Source organism: Pristiophorus japonicus, chromosome 1 (genome assembly GCF_044704955.1).
Source record: "Pristiophorus japonicus isolate sPriJap1 chromosome 1, sPriJap1.hap1, whole genome shotgun sequence".
Taxonomy (NCBI): domain Eukaryota; kingdom Metazoa; phylum Chordata; class Chondrichthyes; family Pristiophoridae; genus Pristiophorus; species Pristiophorus japonicus.
In genome coordinates, this window is record NC_091977.1 from 41,225,613 (window position 1) to 41,247,416 (window position 21,804).

Sequence of the window (21,804 nt, forward strand, 5' to 3'; positions counted from 1 at the left end):
TGTCGCACAAGCTATCAGTTCATCCGCTAATTCCTGGGTTCAATCTTCCACTTCATGCTGAGCCTCCCGGCCAGTAGAGCAAATTGGAAACATTGCACGCACACGACCCATGAATTTCACACTCTTCATTTTAATAGGCAGAAAATGATGGACTGTGCACCCATAATTTCCTGATATGCGCTGTTAGTGGCTGAAGCTCCAATGCCTAGAGTGGACCCAGCAGTACATTTACACTATTGTTCTTTCCTGATCCCTGGCCATGTTTTTTTAACTTGTCCCAAAACTCTGCAAGACACTTTCAAGCTACAATTCGATTCAATTAGAATAATCAAGAGCCTTGATTATAACCTGGAGCGGGAATCGGGCAGGTGGAGGGGCCGCGGTAAACGGCAAAGCCCCCTGACCTTGGCAGCATGAGGCGTGGACCATTTTAACTCCGGGCCTGATATGCATGCCACCTATCAACTGCCCGCCTGGGACAGGTGGGAAGTGGAAACTGGCCGGCAAGCTGGATCATGACGTCAGGCGGCAGGACTTTGCCGCCCAGGACCAACTGAACAGTCGGCGGCCCGCGGGAAAGTCTCGGGGAGGGGCTTCAGGAGGGTCTCGCGTTCGCGAATGGGAGGTATATGTAGCATGGGAGGCTTGAACCTTCCTCATTGGGTTTGGAACACCATTCCTGCTCCTTCTGGCCCCACAAGGAAAGTTTCAAAGCATTTTTTAAAAGAATGTACTTCTGGCTCTGGCTCCTCTGCCCGCTTCCTTCTCCTGGTGGAAAAGCTACAATGGCTTCTCCGCTCAGGCCACCGGTTAAAATTACAGCCGAGGCCCGATGACATCGATCTGCATATTTTCAGGAGCGTGACATTGTCGCCTGCTCAGAAGAGCAGGTTGAAATTCCAGATAGTGGGATCAGAGTGGGACATTGGCAGCTCCATTCATGGCCGATTTTAACTGCTGGCCCACCAAGCTTCTGCCAGGTGGGCAGGATTAAAATTGCCCCTAAGATGTGATATGGTCACACACTATACTTCATGTTTCTCTTGTCGATTGCTGGTCATGAGAATAAGCCAAAGAAATTTTAATTTTTATTCATTTTAGAAGCTGGATTTAGGTTACTGTAATGTATGCACATGTGAACATGCTTACAGGTTTGTAGAGCTATTGCATTGAGTGGCTTAGCCAGTCATGTGTTGTTCACAAGACTCAATAAAACCCCAGTCAGTTGGGTCTAGGTCATCCACGATGAGGTATGTAATTGCGAGCCTAGTGGATGAACTGATAATGTGTAGTGTGATTGTTAAACCTTTTTGCCATGCACCAACTCACCTTTACAGCATCTGTCATGTTTACAGCAAAGCTTGAACAGCCCTTCCATAAACCAAGTGCCATTTGTGGAAATAGCCTCAAATTAAACCAGGCATATCTAGTAAAAGATATTTGCTAGATATCACTCAGCCACATTAAAGGAGCAAACTATAAAGGATGTAATTTCAGTTCTTCCATGCAATATTAATCAAAAGCGTTCGAAGTAACAGGCCACCGATGGGCACCGCACGACACTGTGACATTGAAAAATAGCGAGCAAAATGCATGCTTTGTAATCAGAGTTCTGCTGTCCATGGAAAGCTGAAATCTGTTAGCTGCTCCATAAATTTTACTTTGTAATCCTTACGGCTCGTGCTATGGTTTGCTCTATATTTTGGCATCTGTACCTAATGCATTAAGTAGCCGAGTAGAACATAATCAATCGCAGACCCGCTCGTTCCCAGTCCTCCCCTTAGCTGTGGTCATTGAACTCCATGCTGAGATTGTGCAGGATTGCGCAGTTAAAAAAGCAGCTCTTCTCTACCTAATAAATTGCTCTTTTTATGTGGTTGACATGCCTCTTACCTCCTCTGAACTTTAGCTGTCTCTCCCCAGGGCTTACCGCAGGACACAAAGTAATAGCATGCTTTTGCTGCTTCTCACCAGGATGCCAAGTGATAGCATTGAATGATATAACCTGTTGTCAATATGTTGGGGGAATGTACTCTCAATGTCCTTGCATTTCGCACCTCCCACTCATGACCTTGTCTCCAAAAATATCTTTTGTTATTCCTACTTCTTGATTCATAAGTTTGAAAAAGAAACATTTGAAGATTATGCTCATAGCAGGTCAAAGGGGGCATTTGCCCAATTTTCAGTGAAAAGTTGCTCTCCGCCCCACAAGGAAAGTTTATAGTGAGTGCCGCCTCGATGACAGGACATCTGTGACAGGACCTTTGTGTCCATCGAACTCATTGTTTTGGTCCTCCATGATACGAATCATGCTCTGATCATATACTTCCACCCAGCAGCCATTACAGTACAGAGGGATTGGGTTCTAGGATCAAGAAGCATTCAACATATTGAAATGCATCATATGGCGTGAAGTTGCTGTATTTGTGTGGTAGATGCAAACTAAACTTGCCACAGAAAATGAAGTCCTGTCCATTTCAGTCTAAATGCAATTTTAACGAAGTGAGAAGTGTTAATTACTGCCAGTCAACCTTTCTGGCACTGAAAATTATCACTTGCAAGTATGGAGTCTCGTTCCTTCAGGTTTTAATCGTTATTGGAGATTTTAAAATGTAAAAGATATATATATTTTTATGTCTTTTCTGTTTCTCTTCTCTGCTCTTAATGTAACCTTTTCCCCCTCTCTTTCTCTTTCTGTACCTGATTTGACATTGACTTCACCCACTCTAACATGCATTTCCTTCTCAGTCCTTGCGCTGTTTATTTCACAATCCTTTAATCTACTTGGTTAAGGGCATACACAGTTGCTTGTCCCATTCACTCAGGTCCCAGATGCCCTGTCCCCCTCGCTGTGACGTTACCAGCTCACAGAGAGAACAGTTAGCATAACCTGCTCCAGCAAATTATGGACTGTTACTGTGTAAAACTAATTAGTTATAGAAAAAGGATCATTTTCAGATTTGCGTTAGCAGCCTGAACATGCATATGGCTCCATCTGTGGGTGTAAAGGACTTAATGTGCCGCAATGTATTGGTGGACTGTTTACCTACGAGTCCCCAAGGCATTTGAACTGGTTGCAATGATCTTCACTGTACATCCTACAGATTTCTGCTTCAACAAGTTCGGTGTACAGTATCGATGGGGCATGGTGAACCCCACTGGCACCTTTAAAACGTGCTGGCAAGGAATCAAAATGCACTCAACAACTTGTGTTTATGCAGCATGTTTATTATCCAAAAGCTGATCTTTTCTTAAACAGATCTTCAGATCTGGTAAATTTATCTTTAGACAATTTTACCAGGTTAGTTGTAGTCTACATATCAGCAGTGACTGTGCTCTATTGTGTGTCATGGCAAGACACCGAGAGGGTGTCATTTGTCTTGGGTGGTGTAATGTATTTGCTCCATGTGTTCTTTGCTTAAGAATTAATAGCAACTCATTGCTATTCAGAACTAGTTGGTTTATTAACAAAGGTTTAACAATCACACTACACATTACCAGTTCATCTACTCGGCTCACAACTGCATACCTCATTGTGCATGACCGAGACCCAGCTGACTGGGGTTTTATTGAGTCTTGTGACCATCACGCGACTGGCTAAGCCACTCACAATGCAACAGCTCTACAAACCTGTGATTATACTCAAGTGCACACATTCCAGGCGGTAATGCAAATCGAGTGTTGGCGGATTGACCGCCCCTTTCACACTCCTCCCCCCTCTAGGCGGGGTGTAATACAGGCTGCCTACTCGTAATCGCCCGTTCTGTACCGCTGCCTAATATGGATTCACCCTCACTGTATAAATGCAATTATGTATATTGTATTATAAGATAAAATAATGCAGTAATTTCTGGTGCTGGAGATCTGTTATTTTGGCCTTGGCATTTGTTAAACTATGAGTAAAGCTGAGAATGTTTGGATTGTACAAGGCTGCTACTGCAGGCGGAAACAGTTTGTAATGCATGGCAAACTTAGCGTGGCAACGGAAGGTTCAGAGTCAGCTATTTCAGGATGTGAGCCAATGTACAAGCTCCCTAATTGAGGTGGTAATGCCCTTTGAAGCTGTATGTGCAGAAATCAGAGCCCACGTGCAGCCTCTCTTGGCAGGCTGGTAGCATATTAATCAGGAGTCAGCCGTGTGAGTAATGGAGCCGGTACCAACTGCTCAGAGGAGGTTCCCCAGCTCCAGGACGGGTGTCCCAGCGTGTGCCTCCTGTAAAGTCGGAAAAATGTGCAGCGTGAGTCGAGGAAATGGGCAGCCTAATGGATTTAATGGTCATTAGGTACATAATGTTTCGCATGCTATAATCAGCTGTGCTACAATCTGTAAAATGGGCACGAAGGAACATCTGCTCCACAGAATGGGTATCTGCCAAGCAGAGTGTGTGTGTGTGTGTGTGGAATACTTCCGCTTGCTCAGTGGAACATGTCGCATTATCGACATACTGCAGGGAGCATGCTCATGCACTCAACAAGTGAGTGTCCCACAAGTTGCCAACGCTATATAAATGCAAGACTTTCTTTTTACTCAGCACATATTAGAGAATCAAATCTGTGGCCTTCCTGCCCTGCCTGTTAACAGAAAGTTAACATTCAGGTACAGCAAGCATTTAGCTAAGTAACTGGTATTTTAGCTTTTATTACAACAGGATTGGCGTACAAGAGTAAAGACGTCTTCCTGCAATTGTATAGGGCCTTGGTGAAACCAAACCTGTCGAGTTTTGGTCTCCGTACCTAAGGGAAGATTACATAGGATATATGGCACACAAACAGGCCATTTGGCCCAACCAGTCCATGCCAGCATTTATGATCCACTCGAGCCTCTTCCCATCTTTCCTCATCTAAATCTATCAGCATAACCCTCTATTCCCTTCTCCCTCATATGCTTGTTTCATCATCATCACAGGCAGTCCCTCGAAATCGAGGAAGACTTGCTTCCACTCTAAAAGTGAGTTCTCAGGTGACTGTACAGTCCAATACGGGAATTACAGTCTCTGTCACAGGTGGGACAGACAGTGATTGAAGGCAAGTGTAGGTGGGGAGCCTGGTTTGCCGCACGCTCCTTCCGCTGTCTATGCTTGATTTCTGGATGCTCTCGGCGATGAGACTCGAGGTGCTCAACGCCCTCCTGGATGCTCTTAATCCATTTTGGGTGGTCTTGGGCCAGGGATTCCCAGGTGGCGGTGGGGATGTTGCACTTTATCAAGGAGTCTTTGAGAGTGTTCTTGAAACGTTTCCTCTGCCCACCTGCAGCTCGCTTGCTGTGTAGGAGTTCCGAGTAGAGCGCTTGCTTCGGGAGTCTCGTGTCGGGCATGTGGATGATGTAGCCTGCCCAACGGAGCTGGTTGAGCATGGTTAGTGCGTCGATGTTGGCCTGAGCAAGAACGTTGGTGCGTCTATCCTCCCAGTGGATTTGCAGGATCTTGCGGAGGCAGTGTTGGTGGTACTTCTCCAGCACTTTGAGATGTCTGCTGTATATGGTCCACGTCTCTGAGCAATAGAGGAGGCTAGGTATCACTACTGCCCTGTAGACCATAAGCCTGGTGCCAGATTTGAGGTCCTGGTCTTCGAACACTTTTCCTCAGGCTACCAAAGGCTGCGCTGGCACATTGGAGGCGGTGTTGGACCGCGTCATCGATGTCTGCCCTTGCTGATGGTAGGCTCCTGTGGTATGGAAAATGGTCCATGTTGTCCAAGGCCGCATCATAGATTTTGATGACCAGGGGGCAGTGCTGTGTGGTGGGGTCAGGTTGGTGGAGGACCTTTGTCTTGTGGATGTTTAGCGTAAGGCCTATGCTTTCGTACGCCTCGGTGAAGATGTTGACGATGGCTTGGAGTTCGGCCTCTGTGCGCAGACGCAAGCATCGTCCACATACTGTAGTTCGATGACAGAGAATGGGATGACCGGGAATCTAGTCTGGAGGCGGCGAAGGTTGAAGAGGTTCCCATTGGTTCTATAGTTTAGTTCCACTCCAGTGGGCAGTGTGTTGAGAGGGAGATGGAGCATTGCAGCGAGGAAGATCGAGAAAAGCGTTGGTGCGACGATGGAGTCCTCCCCTTAAATGCATCTATACTATTCACTTCAACCTCTCTTTGTGGCAGCGAGTTCCACATTCTCACCACTCTCTGGGTAAAGAAGTTTCTCCTGAATTCCCTATTGGATTTCTTGGTGACTATCTTTTATTGATAGCCTCCAGTTATGCTCTTCCCCACAAGTAGAAACATTCTCTCTCTATGCGCTCTGCCAAAACTTTTCATAATTTTAAGGACCTCTTTAAGGTCATCCCTCAGCCTTTTGTTTTCAAGGGAAAAGAGACCCATCCTGTTCATCCTTTTGTGCTATGTGTGCCCTCGCATTTCAGATATCATGCTTGTAAATCTTCTCTGCATCCTCTCCAGTGCCTCGATATCCTTTTTATAATATGGCGAACAGAACTGTGCGCAGTGCTCGAAGGGGCCGTTATTGCCCTCCACCCCAAACAGGGAGCACCTACCGATTTTATTGTTGATTTATTGATGGGGCACTGATTAGAGGGATTTTGCCCTCTTTCTCTGAGTGATTCCATCGGGGCGGTGTTTCGGGCAGAAGTGGGCCGGGAGCGGGGCGGAAGGCAGGCGGTGTCATCCGTGTGCGCTGATTAAGTGCCGCGTCGTGCTGACACGTACCAATGTCCCTCCCCTTCAGTTAAAAGGGAGGGCCACTGCGGGCTCTGCGTCCACTTTAGCGGCGCCCACTGGGCCACCAGGGAGGGCTTTGGCCAGGCCAGCGGTCCATCACACAAGAAGGGGTGCTGGGCTGCTTGTTGGCGGCCCGGCCGAACCTGTGGCCACCATTGTCAGCCGACTTCAGAGTTGACCAACAAATAAAATAAAATGGCGGCCGAGGCAGAGCGGCCTCCCCTTTAATGACAGACGCGCCACGCAACCGCAGGCAGCTTCCCGCAGGGAAAAGCTGTCGGGGGCCACTGAGCAGCGGCGGCTCTGCTGCTGCGAGGCAATTTCCCTCGCGGGGCGGAAAGGAGTTGCCGCCAGGCAGTAAGCGGTCGGCGCGTGGCCGACGTGGCTGGTACATGGACAGGGCGGTAATCTTCTTTGCCAGAACAAGGGATGAGGGCAATGTTCCGAATGTCGGCCATTCCATCCAGACTGAGCGGTAACTCCTTTCTGCCCCGTTACCGCCTCAGCTCTTTCAAAAAGAGCCAATTTCAGCCCCTACGTGTGGTCTAACCAAGGTTCAATACAGGTTTAGCGTAACATCCCTACTATTTTATTTTATGTTCCTTGATAATTTAATTTCCTAGTTCCTCTTTGACTTCTCTTCTAATTTTTTTGTATTCTTCCATATCATGCACTTCCCTGCTGTCTATGTACTTCATGCATTCCTCTTTCCTTACCTTCAATTATTTCTTTATGGCTTTATTCATCTATGGAGTTTCATTAGTGTTTAGTTTGTTCTTTCCTTTTAGTGGAATGTATTGTTCCTGCACTCTATTGAACATCATTTTAAATGTTTCCCATTGTTGTTCTCCATCATTTTTTGCCAATATTGTTGCCCATTTTATTTTCCCAAGTTTTACTCTTAGCCCCTTAAAATAAGCTTTTCTCCAATCTATTATCCTGGTTTTCATCATACATATGTCCTTTATCAATTATCATCTTAAAGTGTATTATATTATGGTCACTATTGCCTAGATGTTCCCCTACTTTTATTTCTCTTATCTGCTCTGGTTCATTCCCCATTACTCGATCCAATAGCAAGACCTCCCTTGTTGGGCTTTTTAACATATACTTGCCTTGAAGGGAGTGGAACGAAGGTTCACGAGATTGGTTCCGAGGATTGGGATATTGCCATATGAAGAGAGATTGAGTAGACTAGGCCTATATTTCCTAGAGTTTAGAATGAGAGGTGATCTAATTGAAATGTACAGGTATAAGGATTAATGCCGAAAAAATGTTTCCCCAGCTGGAGAGTCTAGAACCAGGGGTCACAATCTCAGAATAAGGGACCGGTCATTTAGGACTGAGATGAGGAGAAACATCGCTGAAAGGGTTGTGAATCTTTGGAATTCTCTACCCCAGAATGCTGTGGATGCTTGGTCGATGAATATATTCAAGGCAGAGATCGATAGTGTTTTGGATACTAAGGGTACCAAGGGGTATGGGAATAGTGCAGGAAGCTGGAGTTGAGGTAGAAGTTCAGCCATGATCTTATTGAATGGCAGAGTAGGCTCGAAGGGCTGCTCCCATTTTTATGTTCCTGTGCTTGGCTCAGTACCACACCAGGTAGTGAGTTTACCCATTGAGCCATCAGGGTCCATGATTTTAAGTTTTAATATCCCTTTTTTACTTTTTTTTCCCAACAGTCACACCTAATGAACCAGATTTGAGGGAAGTGGCTGACAAGCGATGTAAAGCCCAACTGTGCCAAAGAATTTAATTAAGATCAGGGTAAAGACGCAGAGTCTTTCATTGCAGTTGTGAGTTCAGTCACCACCCCAAAGGCCGGGGCTCTACATCTCCTCCAAAAAGCGCTGTAGCTGTGCAAGTCTTGTGCCACTGCGTTCTCCTGTTTCCATTTCCATTCTCCGTGCTGGGGAGAATCACAGCCGGTGAGCCCGACAGCCTTTCTCCCAGACCGCCCCCCGCGCGCACAAACACGCGCACGCGCACACGCACACGCACACGCACACAAACACAAACAATGGGTCTCTGCAGTCATTAGAATGAGGTGATTTGGGCCTTTCACCTTACTAAGTGTAGCCAAAGACAGGAGAACCAGAGAATGGAGCCGATACAGCACAGCACATCATGGTGGATATCACAGAGGCCATCTAAGTGGATACCAGAGAGGTCACAAATTTAAGAGAACCAGGAAGAGCTGAGAATGTTTTTTATGTAGTGAGTTGTTAAGATCTGGAATATTCTTCTTATGTTTTAAAGCTACAGAGTCACTTGACTTGGAGATTCTTACCTTTGGTAGGGAGGTCTTCCCGAATGGAGCGAGGACTAGCCGCTTTGAAGTGTTATTTACTTTGTCCCATGCGATGACACTGCATTCAGACAGAAAGATCGTATGTGCTCTCTGCAACAAGTAGGGTCACTGGCTCTGTACAACAAGCCTGAACGGCTGGTGGAAGCAGATTCAATAGCAACTTTCAAAAGGCTATTGGATATATACTCGAAAAGGAAACATTTGCAGGGTTATGGGGAAAGAGAGGTGGGATTAATTGGACAACTGTTTCAAAGAGCTGGCAAAGTCACGATGGGCCGAATGGCCTCCTGTGCTATATTATTCGAAAAGTGAGCTAACTTTGCATTCAATTGTCTCATACTGTAAATATGCCACCATTCATTCATTAACCAGTGCAGTTCAACAGATCAAGTTGACTCTTGACATATCTTTACGGCTCCTAACTAGAATGTATGCTCACCCGGGTGCAACTGGGGATGAACAAGTGAGTCGATCTGGGTTGTGCTCCCTCGTTCATCCCAAGATTCCAGCAGACAGATGCTTGAAACAAACTGACGATTTCTTTGCCTTCCCCTCCCTTTTTAGAGCAACCGCCCAACCACCAGAGCCAGTCGACGTTACAGCCGCTCCCCCCTGTGCACAAGCCGCACCTGAACCAGCAGCACCCTTCCATCACCTCGCTCAACAGGAACTCGCTGAGTCACCGGAGGAACCAGAGCCCAGCCCCTGCGGCCGTCCTGCCCAGCGAGCTGCCCACCACGCCGGAATCTGTTCAGCTGCAGGACAGCTGGGTTCTTGGCAGCAATGTGCCACTGGAGACCAGGTAACCGCGCAAACCCAGCGGAAAGGACATACGGACATAAGAATTAAGAGTAGGCCATTCGGCCCCTTGAGCCTCCGTCGCCATTCAATAAGATCGTGGCCTGATCGTCTACCTCCTGCACAATCCCCCTATCCCTTGATTCCCTTAATAATCCAAAAATCTATTGATCTCTGTCTTGAATATACTCAAAGACTGAGCATCCACAGCCCTATGGGGTAGAGAATTCCAAAGATTCACCATCCTCCGTGCAAAGAGGTTTCTAAATGGCCGACCCCTTATTCTGAGACTGTGACCCCTGGTTCTACACTCCCCAACCAGGGGAAATATCCTCCCTGCATCTACCCTGTCAAGCCCTGGAAGAATTTTGTATGTTTCACTGAGATCATCTCTCATTCTTCTAAACTCGAGAGAATATAGGCCTAGTCTACTCAATCTTTCCTCATTGGACAATCCCCCCATCCCAGGAATCAGTCTGGTGAACCTTTGTTGCACTCCCTCGCTACCAGACAAGGGAGCCTGCCATTTCGAACTGGGTTAAAGGCGGCAAAAATGTAACATTCTGATGAGCGCTGAATCCATGGATCGACGTGCACAAGCCAACACTTTTTTCAATGCCGGCACACATTTATCTGGGATTCCAGGGGTGCCACCAGGTTCTTCTGCTGTTAACCTGACCTAGCTCCCCTTCGTCACAGTGGCAGGATGGCAGATCCAGTTTCTTTACTTGATTGCAATTTTGCTGCTGGGCCGGGAGAATTGGATTTAATTTGTTAACATGGTGGGGTTGGCGGGCTGCTCACAGGCTCCGATCTCTCAAAATTAAACAAGTGCCAGCATAAGGGCAACACGGCTTTGTTAAAAGAATCGACATCTTTGTGAAATGATGTACTATTTACACTTTTCTACAGTGTAGAAAATACATAGGAACAGGGGTAGGCCATTCAGCCCCTCAAGTCTGTTCCACCATTCAGTTAGATCGCGGCTGATCTGTATCTTAACTCCATTTATCTGCTTTGGTTCCAAGAGCCCTTAATACACTTGCCTAACAAAAATGTCATTGCTGCTTTGATTAAGTTTGTATCATGGCATTATTCTCTCATGGCACAAGGGATAGATTCCAGCAACGGCACTCATTTGTATTATAGCCATTTATGGACCTCAGTGAACATTATAGTCACATAATTACACAGAAAATGACAAGGTTGGGATTTTTTTATAATTTCAATTCTGCTGAGTACTGTTCAACAATTACATATTCTTGGTTGCTTGTCCTATCTCATCAGTCTTTGCAAGACGTATCTTACTGATTACACACATTGAGATAGGTCATGAAAAACAAGGAGATGGGAAGGTCAATCTGCAACGAACCGTTCTGATTTTCAAGTGTCTCTAAAGCTGGTGGTAATCCCTTCTATTTTTTTGGAAGTTGAGGCACTTAACAGTGAAATTGCCATAGAGCAGGGCTTCTTAGCAACGGCAGAATTCAGTCACGGCCTACTCAGCATCTGCACAAAAGGAGCTGTTTTGAATAATCTAGTTTCTCACTGATTTTATCTGGGTTTCAGCGCATAATTCTCTGGGCCACCAGTGAATATTGGGCTGGATGTAATTTTGAGCAGTAAATAAGGCCCCTTACCCTACCAACCTGACTGACTGCCATCAGTCCGGGTGGCTGAAGTTCTGCCCAGCTGACGATAAGAGTAAAGCCATTTAATTCCCGTCCTATGGGGATGGTAGCATTGTGGTTATAATCTGGACTAATAATCCGGAGACATGCGCTCACATCCCACAATGACAGTGTTGGTGGCCATGTAACTATCGAATTGTCGTAAAAACCCATCTTGTTCACTAATGTGTTTTAGGGAAGGAAATCTGCCTGTCCCAGTCTGGCCTGTATGTGACTCCAGACCCACAGCAATGTGGTTCACTCTTAACTGCCCTCTGAAATGGCCTCGCAAGCCACTCAGTTGAACCTTCTTGAGGGCAATCAAGGATGGACAATAAATGCTGGCCTTGCCAGAGATGCCCACATCCCATGAATGAATACAAAACAATTAAGGCATGGAAATCTTTATAAATACATTTCTCACAATGGAGTGTTGTTATTTGGCTGACAGGATGAAGGTGATCTCATTTAATATTCCAGTACAAGAGCTAAAATTATGGGATGCATTGCTTTTTACGTTGCTAAAAGATTATTTTTTGGTTCATGTTCTCCCTCCCCCCCCCCCCCCCCCTCCTTTTCTGCTCTCCCACTTCCCGAAGTGGCTCATGATGGGATACTGCTCTCCAGGATTCAACAGATTTGGGTACCTCGCACACTGTCCCCAGCCAGTGTATGTCAACAGGACTTGTTACCCGTGGAAGGGACATCACAGACAAGCGAGCACACACTCATGCATGCGCACACATACACAAGCACGTGCGCACACACTCGTGCACTTTCCAGTACAAGTCAAGGGGAAGCAATCGGTCACGCAAACCTCGATACATTGATTTTCCCCGCTGTCTGCCCAGGGCACCCCGTCACCAATTGTGGCATTCCTACTGCCACCCATTTAAGATCAGCCAATTCACAACATACCCCGGGGGCAATCGAGGACCACAGCAGGTACAAGGCTTACCTGCTGATCCTTTGGGTAGCCTCTGCTATTTGTTTTTCTGAAGGTACATTTTGAACACTAATGAGTTAATGTGAGAATAATTGATTTCCTGTAAAAGGCCTTAAAGATAAATGTCAGAGCAGATTTTTCAATTTATTGCCTCACCATTAAATAATCCCCAGGGCTGAACACAGAGAGCAAAATCATTCGGGGAGGATTTTGAATCTACAGCTGAACCCACTTGATTAGCTGTCCATTAATTTAAGAGCATGCAATCGTCCCCATCCAATTTTCCCCTGTGTGCTCCACCCAGGTGATTATTTAATGGCCAAGTATAAAAAGGGAAAAATCTGCCCTGACACGTGGAATGCACAAGACATAAGAGCGATGATGGAGGCAGTGAATGCCTTTAAAGCAAGCTTCCACTTTTCATCCTTTTGCTTGTTGCTAGCATTCATTAAAGCTTGGCCTCTGATTGGTGATCCTTCATTCACCTCTAGCCTCCAACCTCTTTGTTACTGTCTCTCTATTTTATCAGTACTCAGTGCTCCACTGGAGTTTTGTTCGTCCTAAACTCCAAATATGGTATCCTGCACATTCCTCCAACACCTGGCAGTCTCTCTGTGTTAAAATCACAATTCACTGAGTCTCTGAGTCTCATTCAATTTTTTCCAGACCTCCAATGCTACAAAGCTTCCTTGCTTCCCCCTCTTCTCCCCCCCTCCCCACCCCGCACCCAACCCACCCAGGGTCTTCTACTTCCTACAAACCTGCACCCTCACTGAACCACTGCTGCTTCTACCCCATCTCTTCCACACTTTTCGACTCGCTGGTCTCCTACACTATGGGCTTTGACCCTTCACCTCAGCTTCTCAAATTTACAAAGGAGCTGGCGAGCAGACTGCGGTGCACAGTGCTTGTGCACAAAGCTGCTGCATTCCTCTTCCAGTGGATCGCTTGTTCAAACAGTCCCATGCTGGCTGCACCCATCACATTTGACACATGTAATTATGAGTGGCTGGGAGTGAGCAGTATGGGGGTAATTCAATCTCTGAGCTTTCGACGGCATTCTAAACAGTGAGAGCAAAGGTCGCCTGGTTTATGGGCATCACCCGAACCCCAGGATTAAATGGCAGGGTTGTCTATCTCTCATGTCAATTTGTTTTAAAGATGCATATTTAAATATATGCTTTGCGCTCGATGAAAGCAAACCCACATTAATATGGCCAAAATTACATTGATTGCAGACTATTTAGAGTCTTTTGTGATGACATTACGGCTTAATAGGATTCACAGGAGGGAATAGTAGAATTATTTAGCAGTTCTCAAGGACGATTATAGGGGAATTAAGAGCCTTGCATTTATTGTAAGGTAATTATTTAGCAGTTCCAAAACAAAATTACAGGGAAATTAAAATATATCATATGTACATATTGTTTCTTTGCCGTGTGCATTAAAAAAGCAATTAGCTGGAATTTTCATACAGTAGCCAATGAAGAAGCCAGTCGAGCCAACAGAGTTTATTCCTGCAGGTATCCTATCATTTCGCGGAAGAGATTTTGTTTTGTTTTATTTTTCACTCCTATTTTAAATTAGTCTCTACCTTTTGATTCCATTCCCCCTCCGTGAACAGACCACGTCATGCTCAGTCAGACCTGCTGCCCTGTTCCAAAGACTCTTTCAGTGCAACTGAAAATGATCATTACGAGATGAAATGAAATACTGGAGGCTCCTTCACTCTGCAAGTGACTAACATGAAAGAATTACATGGAATTTTACAGCACAGAAACAGGCCACTCATCCCAACTGGTCTGTGCCGGTGATTATGCTGCACACAAGGCTCCTCCCACCTTACTTCATCTCACTCGATCAGCATATCCTTCTATTCCCTTCTCCCTCATGTACTTATCTCGCTTCCCCTTAAATGCATCTATGCTATTCACCTCAACTACTCCCTGTGGTAGCGAGTTCCATATTCTCACCACTCTCTGAATTAAGAAGTCATCTCTGACTTATCACAGAGAGGGGTATATTTTCAGATTGGCAAAGTTCACGTATGAACATTTACTCCGGTAAATCCTCCTCCTCACTGCTTGGGCGTTGGTCTGGCGGCGGATCTTGATAGAACCTATTCGACTTTCATTCCGAATAGCAGACGAATTCTACAGTGGTCGGCGATCCACTGAACCCAGATTACAGCCCGGGCAGTAAAAGCTAAAATTTACCCCAAAGTGCTTGTGGTACATTCATCTATATGCTAGTTTTCGGCAGAGGTTAATGCCTCTTAAAAATAAGACAGAGGAATGAAATATGTCAACAAGCATTCATATGTGAATTCAACAATTAGAAAATATACTCTAGAAAATCGCAGAGGCAAATCCATGGCCTTCCATTGCATTGGCACACTGCTTTCATAAACTCGATTTTCATCACTTTCAAAAATTGTTTCACCTTCCATGAAATCTCCCTCTGAAATCCTGGCATCTATTCCTGTCATGTGGTGTGGGTACTGAGCTATTCAGATAAGGGCGATCCCAGATTAATTCGCCCTTGAGTTACGTCAGTCTCGGCTGGAGCAGGAGGGGTTGTGCAATAATTGACCTGGGTGAACCCTGGGACACATTTGGAACTGGGAAATGTACAGGACTGGAGGAAATCATTGTTGCCCATCTGACCAAAGTTGGGGAAATGCTGAATATTCTATAATAACCTTGCATTAGGGAAGGGCAAACAAAAAAAAATCAGCTGGGGTGCACTGATTGTTATCATAGAAACATAAAAAATAGGTGCAGGAGTAGGCCATTCGGCCCTTCGAGCCTGCACCATCATTCAATAAGATCATGGCTGATCATTCACCTCAGTACCCCTTTCCTGCTTTCTCTCCATACCCCTTGATCCCTTTAGCCGTAAGGGCCACATCTAACTCCCTCTTGAATATATCCAATGAACTGGCATCAACAACTCTCTGCGGCAGGGAATTCCACAGGTTAACAACTCTCTGAGTGAAGAAGTTTCTCCTCATCTCAGTCCTAAATGGCCTACCCTTATCCTAAGATTGTGTCCCCTGGTTCTGGACTTCCCCAACATCGGGAACATTCTTCCCACATCTAACCTGTCCAGTCCCGTCAGAATCTTATACGTTTCTATGAGATCCCTTCTCATCCTTCTAAACTCCAGTGTATAAAGGCCCAGTTGATCCAGTCTCTCCTCATATGTCAGTCCAGCCATCCCTGGAATCAGTCCTGAACCTTCGCTGCACTCCCTCAACAGCAAGAACGTCCTTCCTCAGATTAGGAGACCAAAACCGAACACAATATTCCAGTTGAGGCCTCACCAAGGCCCTGTATAATTGCAGTAATACCTCCCTGCTCCAAAACTCAAATCCCCTAGCTATGAAGGCCAACATGCCATTTGCCTTCTTCACCGCCTGCTGTACCCGCATGCCAACTTTCAATATCTGATGAACCATAACACCCAGGTCTCGTTGCACCTCCCCTTTTCCTAACTTGCCACCATTCAGATAATATTCTGTATTTGTGTTTTTCCCACCAAAGTGGATAACCTCACATTTATCCACATTATACTGCATCTGCCATGCATTTGCCCACTTTCCTAATCTGTCCAAATCACCCTGCAGCCTCTTAGCATCCTCCTCACAGCTCACACCACCACCCAGTTTAGTATCATCTGCAAACTTGGAGATATTACCCTCAATTCCTTCATCCAAATCATTAATGTATATTGTGAAGAGCTGGGGTCCTAGCACTGAGCCCTGCGGTACTCCACTAGTTACTGCCTCCCATTCCGAAAAGGACCCGTTTATCCCGACTCTCTGCTTCCTGCCTTCCAACCAGTTCTCCAGCCACGCCAGTACATTACCCCCCATACCATGTGCCTTGATCTTGTACACCAATCTCTTATGTGGTACCTTGTCAAAGGCCTTTTGAAAGTCCAAATACACCACATCCACTGGTTCTCCCTTGACACTCTACTAATTACATCCTCAAAAAATTCCAGAAGATTGGTCAAGCATGATTTCCCTTTCATAAATCCATGCTGACTTGGACCGATCCTGTCACCGCTTTCCAAATGCGCTGCAATTTCATCCTTAATAATAGACTCCAACATTTTCCCCACTACTGATGTCAGGCTAACCAGTCTATAATTACCCATTTTCTCTCTCCCTCCTTTTTTAAAAAGTGGTGTTACATTAGCTACCCTCCAGTCCATAGGAACTGATCCAGCGTCGATAGACTGTTGGAAAATGATTACCAATGCATCCACTATTTCTCGGGCCAGCTCCTTAAGTACTCTGGGATGCAGACTATCAGGCCCTGGGGATTTAGCGGCCTTCAATCCCATCAATTTCCCCAACACAATTTCCCGCCTAATAAGGATATCCTTCTGATCCTCCTTCTACGAGACCCTCGGTCCCCTAGTACATCCGGAAGGTCATCTGTGTCTTCCTTCGTGAAGACAGAACCAAAGTATTTGTTCAATTGGTCTGCCATTTCTTTGTTCCCCATTATTAATTCACCTGCGTCCGACTGCAAGGGACCTATGTTTGTTTTCACCAATCTTTTTCTCTTCACATATCTATAGAAGCTTTTGCAAACAGTTTTTATATTCCCGGCAAGCTTCCTCACGTACTCTATTTTCCCCCTCCTAATTAAACCCTTTGTCCTCCTCTGCTGAATTCTAAATTTCTCCCAGTCCTCAGGTTTGCTACTTTTTCTGGCCAATTTATATGCCTCTTCCTTGGATCTAACACTATCCTTATTTTCCCTTGTCAGCCATGGTTGAACCACTTTCACTGTTTTATTTTTACTCCAGACAGGTACAACTGTTGAAGTTCATCCATGTGATCAATAAATGTTTGCCATTGCCTATCCACCATCAACCCTTTAAATATCATTTGCCAGTCTATTCTAGCCAATTCACGCCTCATGCCATCGAAGTTAGCTTTCCTTAAGTTTAGGACCCTAGTTTCTGAATTAAATGTCGCTCTCAATCTTAATAAAGAATTCTACCATATTATGGTCACTCTTCCCCAAGGGGCCTCGCACAACAAGATTGTTAATTAGTCCCTTCTCATTACACATCACCCAGTCTAGGATGGCCAGCTCTCTAGTCAGTTCCTCCACATATTGGTCAAGATAACCATCCCTAATACACTCCAGGAAATCCTCCTCTACCACATTGCTGCCAGTTTGGTTTACCCAATCTATATGTAAATTAAAGTCGCTCATGATAACTGCTGTACCTTTATTGCACACATCCCTTATTTCTTGTTTTATGCTTTCCCCAACCTCACTACTACTGTTTGGTGGCCTGTACACAACTCCCACCAGTGTTTTCTGCCCTTTGGTATTCCGTAGCTCCACCCATACCGATTCCACATCATCCAGGCTAATGTCCTTGCTTACAATTGCATGAATTTCTTCTTTGACCAGCAACGCCACCCCGTCTCATTTTCCTTTCTGTCTATCCTTCCTGAATACCCCTGGATGTTGAGTTCCCAGCCTTGATCACCTTGGAGCCTGTTTCTGTGATGCCAATTACATCGTATCTGTTAACTGCTATCTGCGCAGTTAATTCGTCCATCTTATTCCGAATACTTATCGCATTGAGGCACAGAGCCTTCAGGCTTGTCTTTTTAACACACTTTGCCCCTTTAGAATTTTGCTGTAATGTGTCCCTTTTTGTTATTTGCCTTGGGATTCTCAGCCCTCCACTTTTACTATTCTCCTTTCTATCTTTTGCCTCTGTCTCTCTTTTATTTCCTTCTTCCTCCCTGCATAGGTTCCCATCCCTCTGCCATATTAGCTTAACTCCTCCCCAACAGCACTAGCAAACACTCCCTCTAGGACATTGGTTCCGGCCCTGCCCAGGTGTAGACCATCCGGTTTGTACTGGTCCCACCTCCCCCAGAACCGGTTCCAATGGCCCAGGAATTTGAATTGCTCCCTTCTGCACCACTCCTCAAGCCACGTATTCATCTGAGCTATCCTGCGATTCCTACTCTGCCTAGCACGTGGCACTGGTAGCAATCCTGAGATTACTACTTTTGAAGTCCTACTTTTTAATTTCGCTCCTAGCTCCCAAAATTCGTCTCGGAGGACCTCATCCCGTTTTCTACTTATATCGTTGGTACCAATGTGTACCACGACAACTGGCTGTTCACCCTCCCTTTTTAGAATTTCCTTAGAATTTCCTGCACCCGCTCCAAGACATCCTTGACATTGCACCAGGGAGGCAACATACCATCCTGGAGTCTCGGTTGCGGTCGCAGAAACGCCTATCTATTCCCCTTACAATCGAATCCCCTATCACTATTGCTCTCCCACTCTTTTTCCTGCCCTCCTGTGCAGCAGAGCCACCCACGGTGCCATGAACTTGGCTGCTGCTGCCCTTCCCTGATGAGTCATCCCCCTCAACAGTACCCAAAGCGGTGTATCTGTTTTGCAAGGGGATCACCGCAGGGGACCCCTGCACTACCTTCCTTACACTGCTCTTCCTGTTGGTCACCCATTTACTATCTGGCTGAGTATCCTTGACCTGCGGTGAGAGCAACTCGCTAAACGTGCTATTCACGTCATTCTCAGCATCGTGGATGCTCCAGAGTGAATCCACCTGCAGCTCCAGCGCCGCAATGCGGTCTGTCAGGAGCTGGAGGTGGATACACTTCCCGCACACGTAGTCGTCAAGGACACCGGAAGCGTCCCTGACTTCTCACATAGTACAGGAGGAGCATAACACGTGTCCGAGCTCTCCTGCCATGACATAACCCTTAGATACACTTAAATTGGCAACAACAATGCTAAATGTTACTTACTGATAAAGAAGGAAAAAGAAAAGCTACTCACCAATCACTTACCCCCTTGGCTGTGACATCACCTTTCGATTTCTTTCTACTTTTTTGCCTTCTCCTTGTAGCTGCACAAGCACGCCTCAGCGGCGCATCTCCCGACTCGCTCCACGCACCTGGAACTCCCGAGCCTCTCTGACGCGTTGGGCCTTTTTATAGGCCTCCGCGACGCACCTCCCGACTCTCTCCACGCATAGAATAATACAGCACAGAAGGAGGCCATTCGGCCCATCGTGCCTGTGCCAGCTCTTGGAAAGAGCTCTACAATTAGTGTCACTCGCCTGCTCTTGCCCCCAAATCCCTGCAAATGTTTTTCCTTCATCCAATTCCCTTTTGAACATTATTATTGAATCTGCTCCCCCCTCCTATTTAGGTAATGTATTCCAGATCACCGCAACTTGCTATAAAAACATTTCTCCTCATCTCACCTGTTGGAAAGTGTGCCTCTGTGATCATTGGAGAAGGAAAACCTCCTAAAATCTAATAACGTGTCAGCACGAATAAGACTCCCACACGAAGGATAGTCAATTGGCAGTTGTGGGACTGCATTCCAGTGTAATTCATTAGTTTCAACAGACATCGGTAGACAATCAGGGGGGCGGAGCGGGGGAGGACAATGAACATAAAGAAAGGCTGGTGGTAGGGCCACCAAGATGGGGTCGGCCTTAGTTTCTCAATCTTGAATCACAACAGGAAGAGCTACTGATTATCACACGGATGTCTGGGGAAGGTTTCTGAGAGCACTTCCTCTAAAAGAAGGCGAGCGAAAGCGCAAATCAGTCTCGGTCGTTTTCCTATACCTTCAGCTTACCTTTCAAACACCTGAATTCACAGTAACCTGATAACAAGTAATCTGGGCTACAGAGCAGAGTGCATCGATCCCCAAAAGGGGAGCGAAAATTGTCATCGTTTTTACTAACTATTCTCCCTTTATCAACTCTAAACTTAAATTGCAATTATTAATCCTTCAGGGTCTGCAAAATAAAAGCCCAGGATAAAAGCCAAGTATAATTAATCAAGCAACTCCACAGTATATAATCATTAAAAAAATTCACGTTCATCATCTGAACTAATTGATCAGTCTCTTACAATCTCTCTCGGATATTCACTTTCCACGCTCAAGTGTTTTTTTAACACAATGATCTTTGGGCACTGTTCAGATGACCAAGAATTCTTGTGCAATGAAAAATCTTTATAAGTCAGCTAAACTTTTAATGGCTGCTTACAGTGCTTGACCAATTTTTTGTTTAAGCACCGCATTGTATGTGTGTGTCTTTTTTGTGGGTCATGCTTCATGAGTTATATGAAGCTTTATGAAAGTAAGCCACTTTCATTTTTATAAAGCCATTGGTTAGAGGTGACCAGCAAGGAGAATCAGCGACAAAAGCTTTTCAGTCTAGAATAGTGAATGTCTAGTTTTGGGACGTTGAAAATATTTTGTTTTACAAATGCAAGCACCTAATGTCCATGTGGTAATATCACAAAGCAAATTTTGTATTAAACAGTAAATCTCATTATCCTGGGATGTTTTTGTAACTTTGGGGAACTGGTTGTTGCAGCAGTATCCATTGCTATGCTGGTCATCCATATGTTGCGAGAAAAGTGTCAAGGATATGGGATTCAAGTTGTAATATCTGACCCTCCTGCTGTTTTTATTAGTGATCCCTTCACATAAAGAAACAGGGAGGGGAGTATATTTTATTTTGAGCTGCTGTCAGAGATATTGACTTTAGACCAGTCCCACATGGGAGCATGATGGGATGGGGGTCATTGCTTGACTAATGAGATTAACTTTGTGTATGATAGTTTATCTACTAATTACCTTAAATTATTGATGCTTCCAAATTATGAGACACACAATCGACGACAGGTTTACATTTTAGAAATGTGCGGGAAATCCACTTGCAAACCGGACTGTCTCGTCAAAAACCTGATGGATCCTAGCTGCTGTCTGTAGCCACTACCTTGTCATTATGGTAATTTACTAGTTATCCTTATGGTCTCTTGGATTTTAAAATTGACAATTCACTGCCAAATCATGAGTAGTTTTGTCCAACAAACTCATGTCTTCAGAGAGGATCCTTAGTTCTGAGCAACTTTGAAGCTAAGCGCCAGAGATGAATGGGCAGTATGGTCACTCATTTTATCTTCCATCAGAGGCCTTGCAGAGGGCGCTGGGTCCCTCCCCTTTAAGTGAAGGGGAGGGGTGTTGAAGTGCATCAGCACTACACAGAGCATCCGCGTAACGCTTCCCTCAGCACCCCAATAACTGCCTCCAAAGGAAGTGGAGCACGCGAGATTGCGCTTCCTCATTGTCCCATACCCATGCTACTCTTGGAATTTAAAAGATATTACAGAGCAAGTTGTTCTCTTGTCGTTCTTGCAACCATTCCCTGCCTTTCAAAATTTAAAAAATCGAATTTTTGTTTTTGAATCCCTGGCCTCACCGCTCCTTGGGGGCGAAATTGCCCCTTTTTATAGCCCACTTAGCGCCTCCGGGGGCATTAACGGGGCAGAGGAGACTTTACACCCGGGGGAG

General features: G+C 45.5%; 1 protein-coding gene across 7 annotated transcripts in view; it reads left to right on the top strand.

Moving 5' to 3' along the window:
- The window catches only part of LOC139262996 (teneurin-3-like), a 924,456-nt gene that overhangs the window by 657,917 nt on the left and 244,735 nt on the right, over positions 1–21,804 (top strand). For all 7 annotated transcript variants that reach the window (XM_070878430.1, XM_070878437.1, XM_070878446.1 and 4 more), the window contains one exon: positions 9,557–9,794. In XM_070878430.1, coding sequence (XP_070734531.1) covers positions 9,557–9,794 — 238 coding nt within the window. The remainder of the gene's footprint in view (positions 1–9,556; positions 9,795–21,804) is intronic.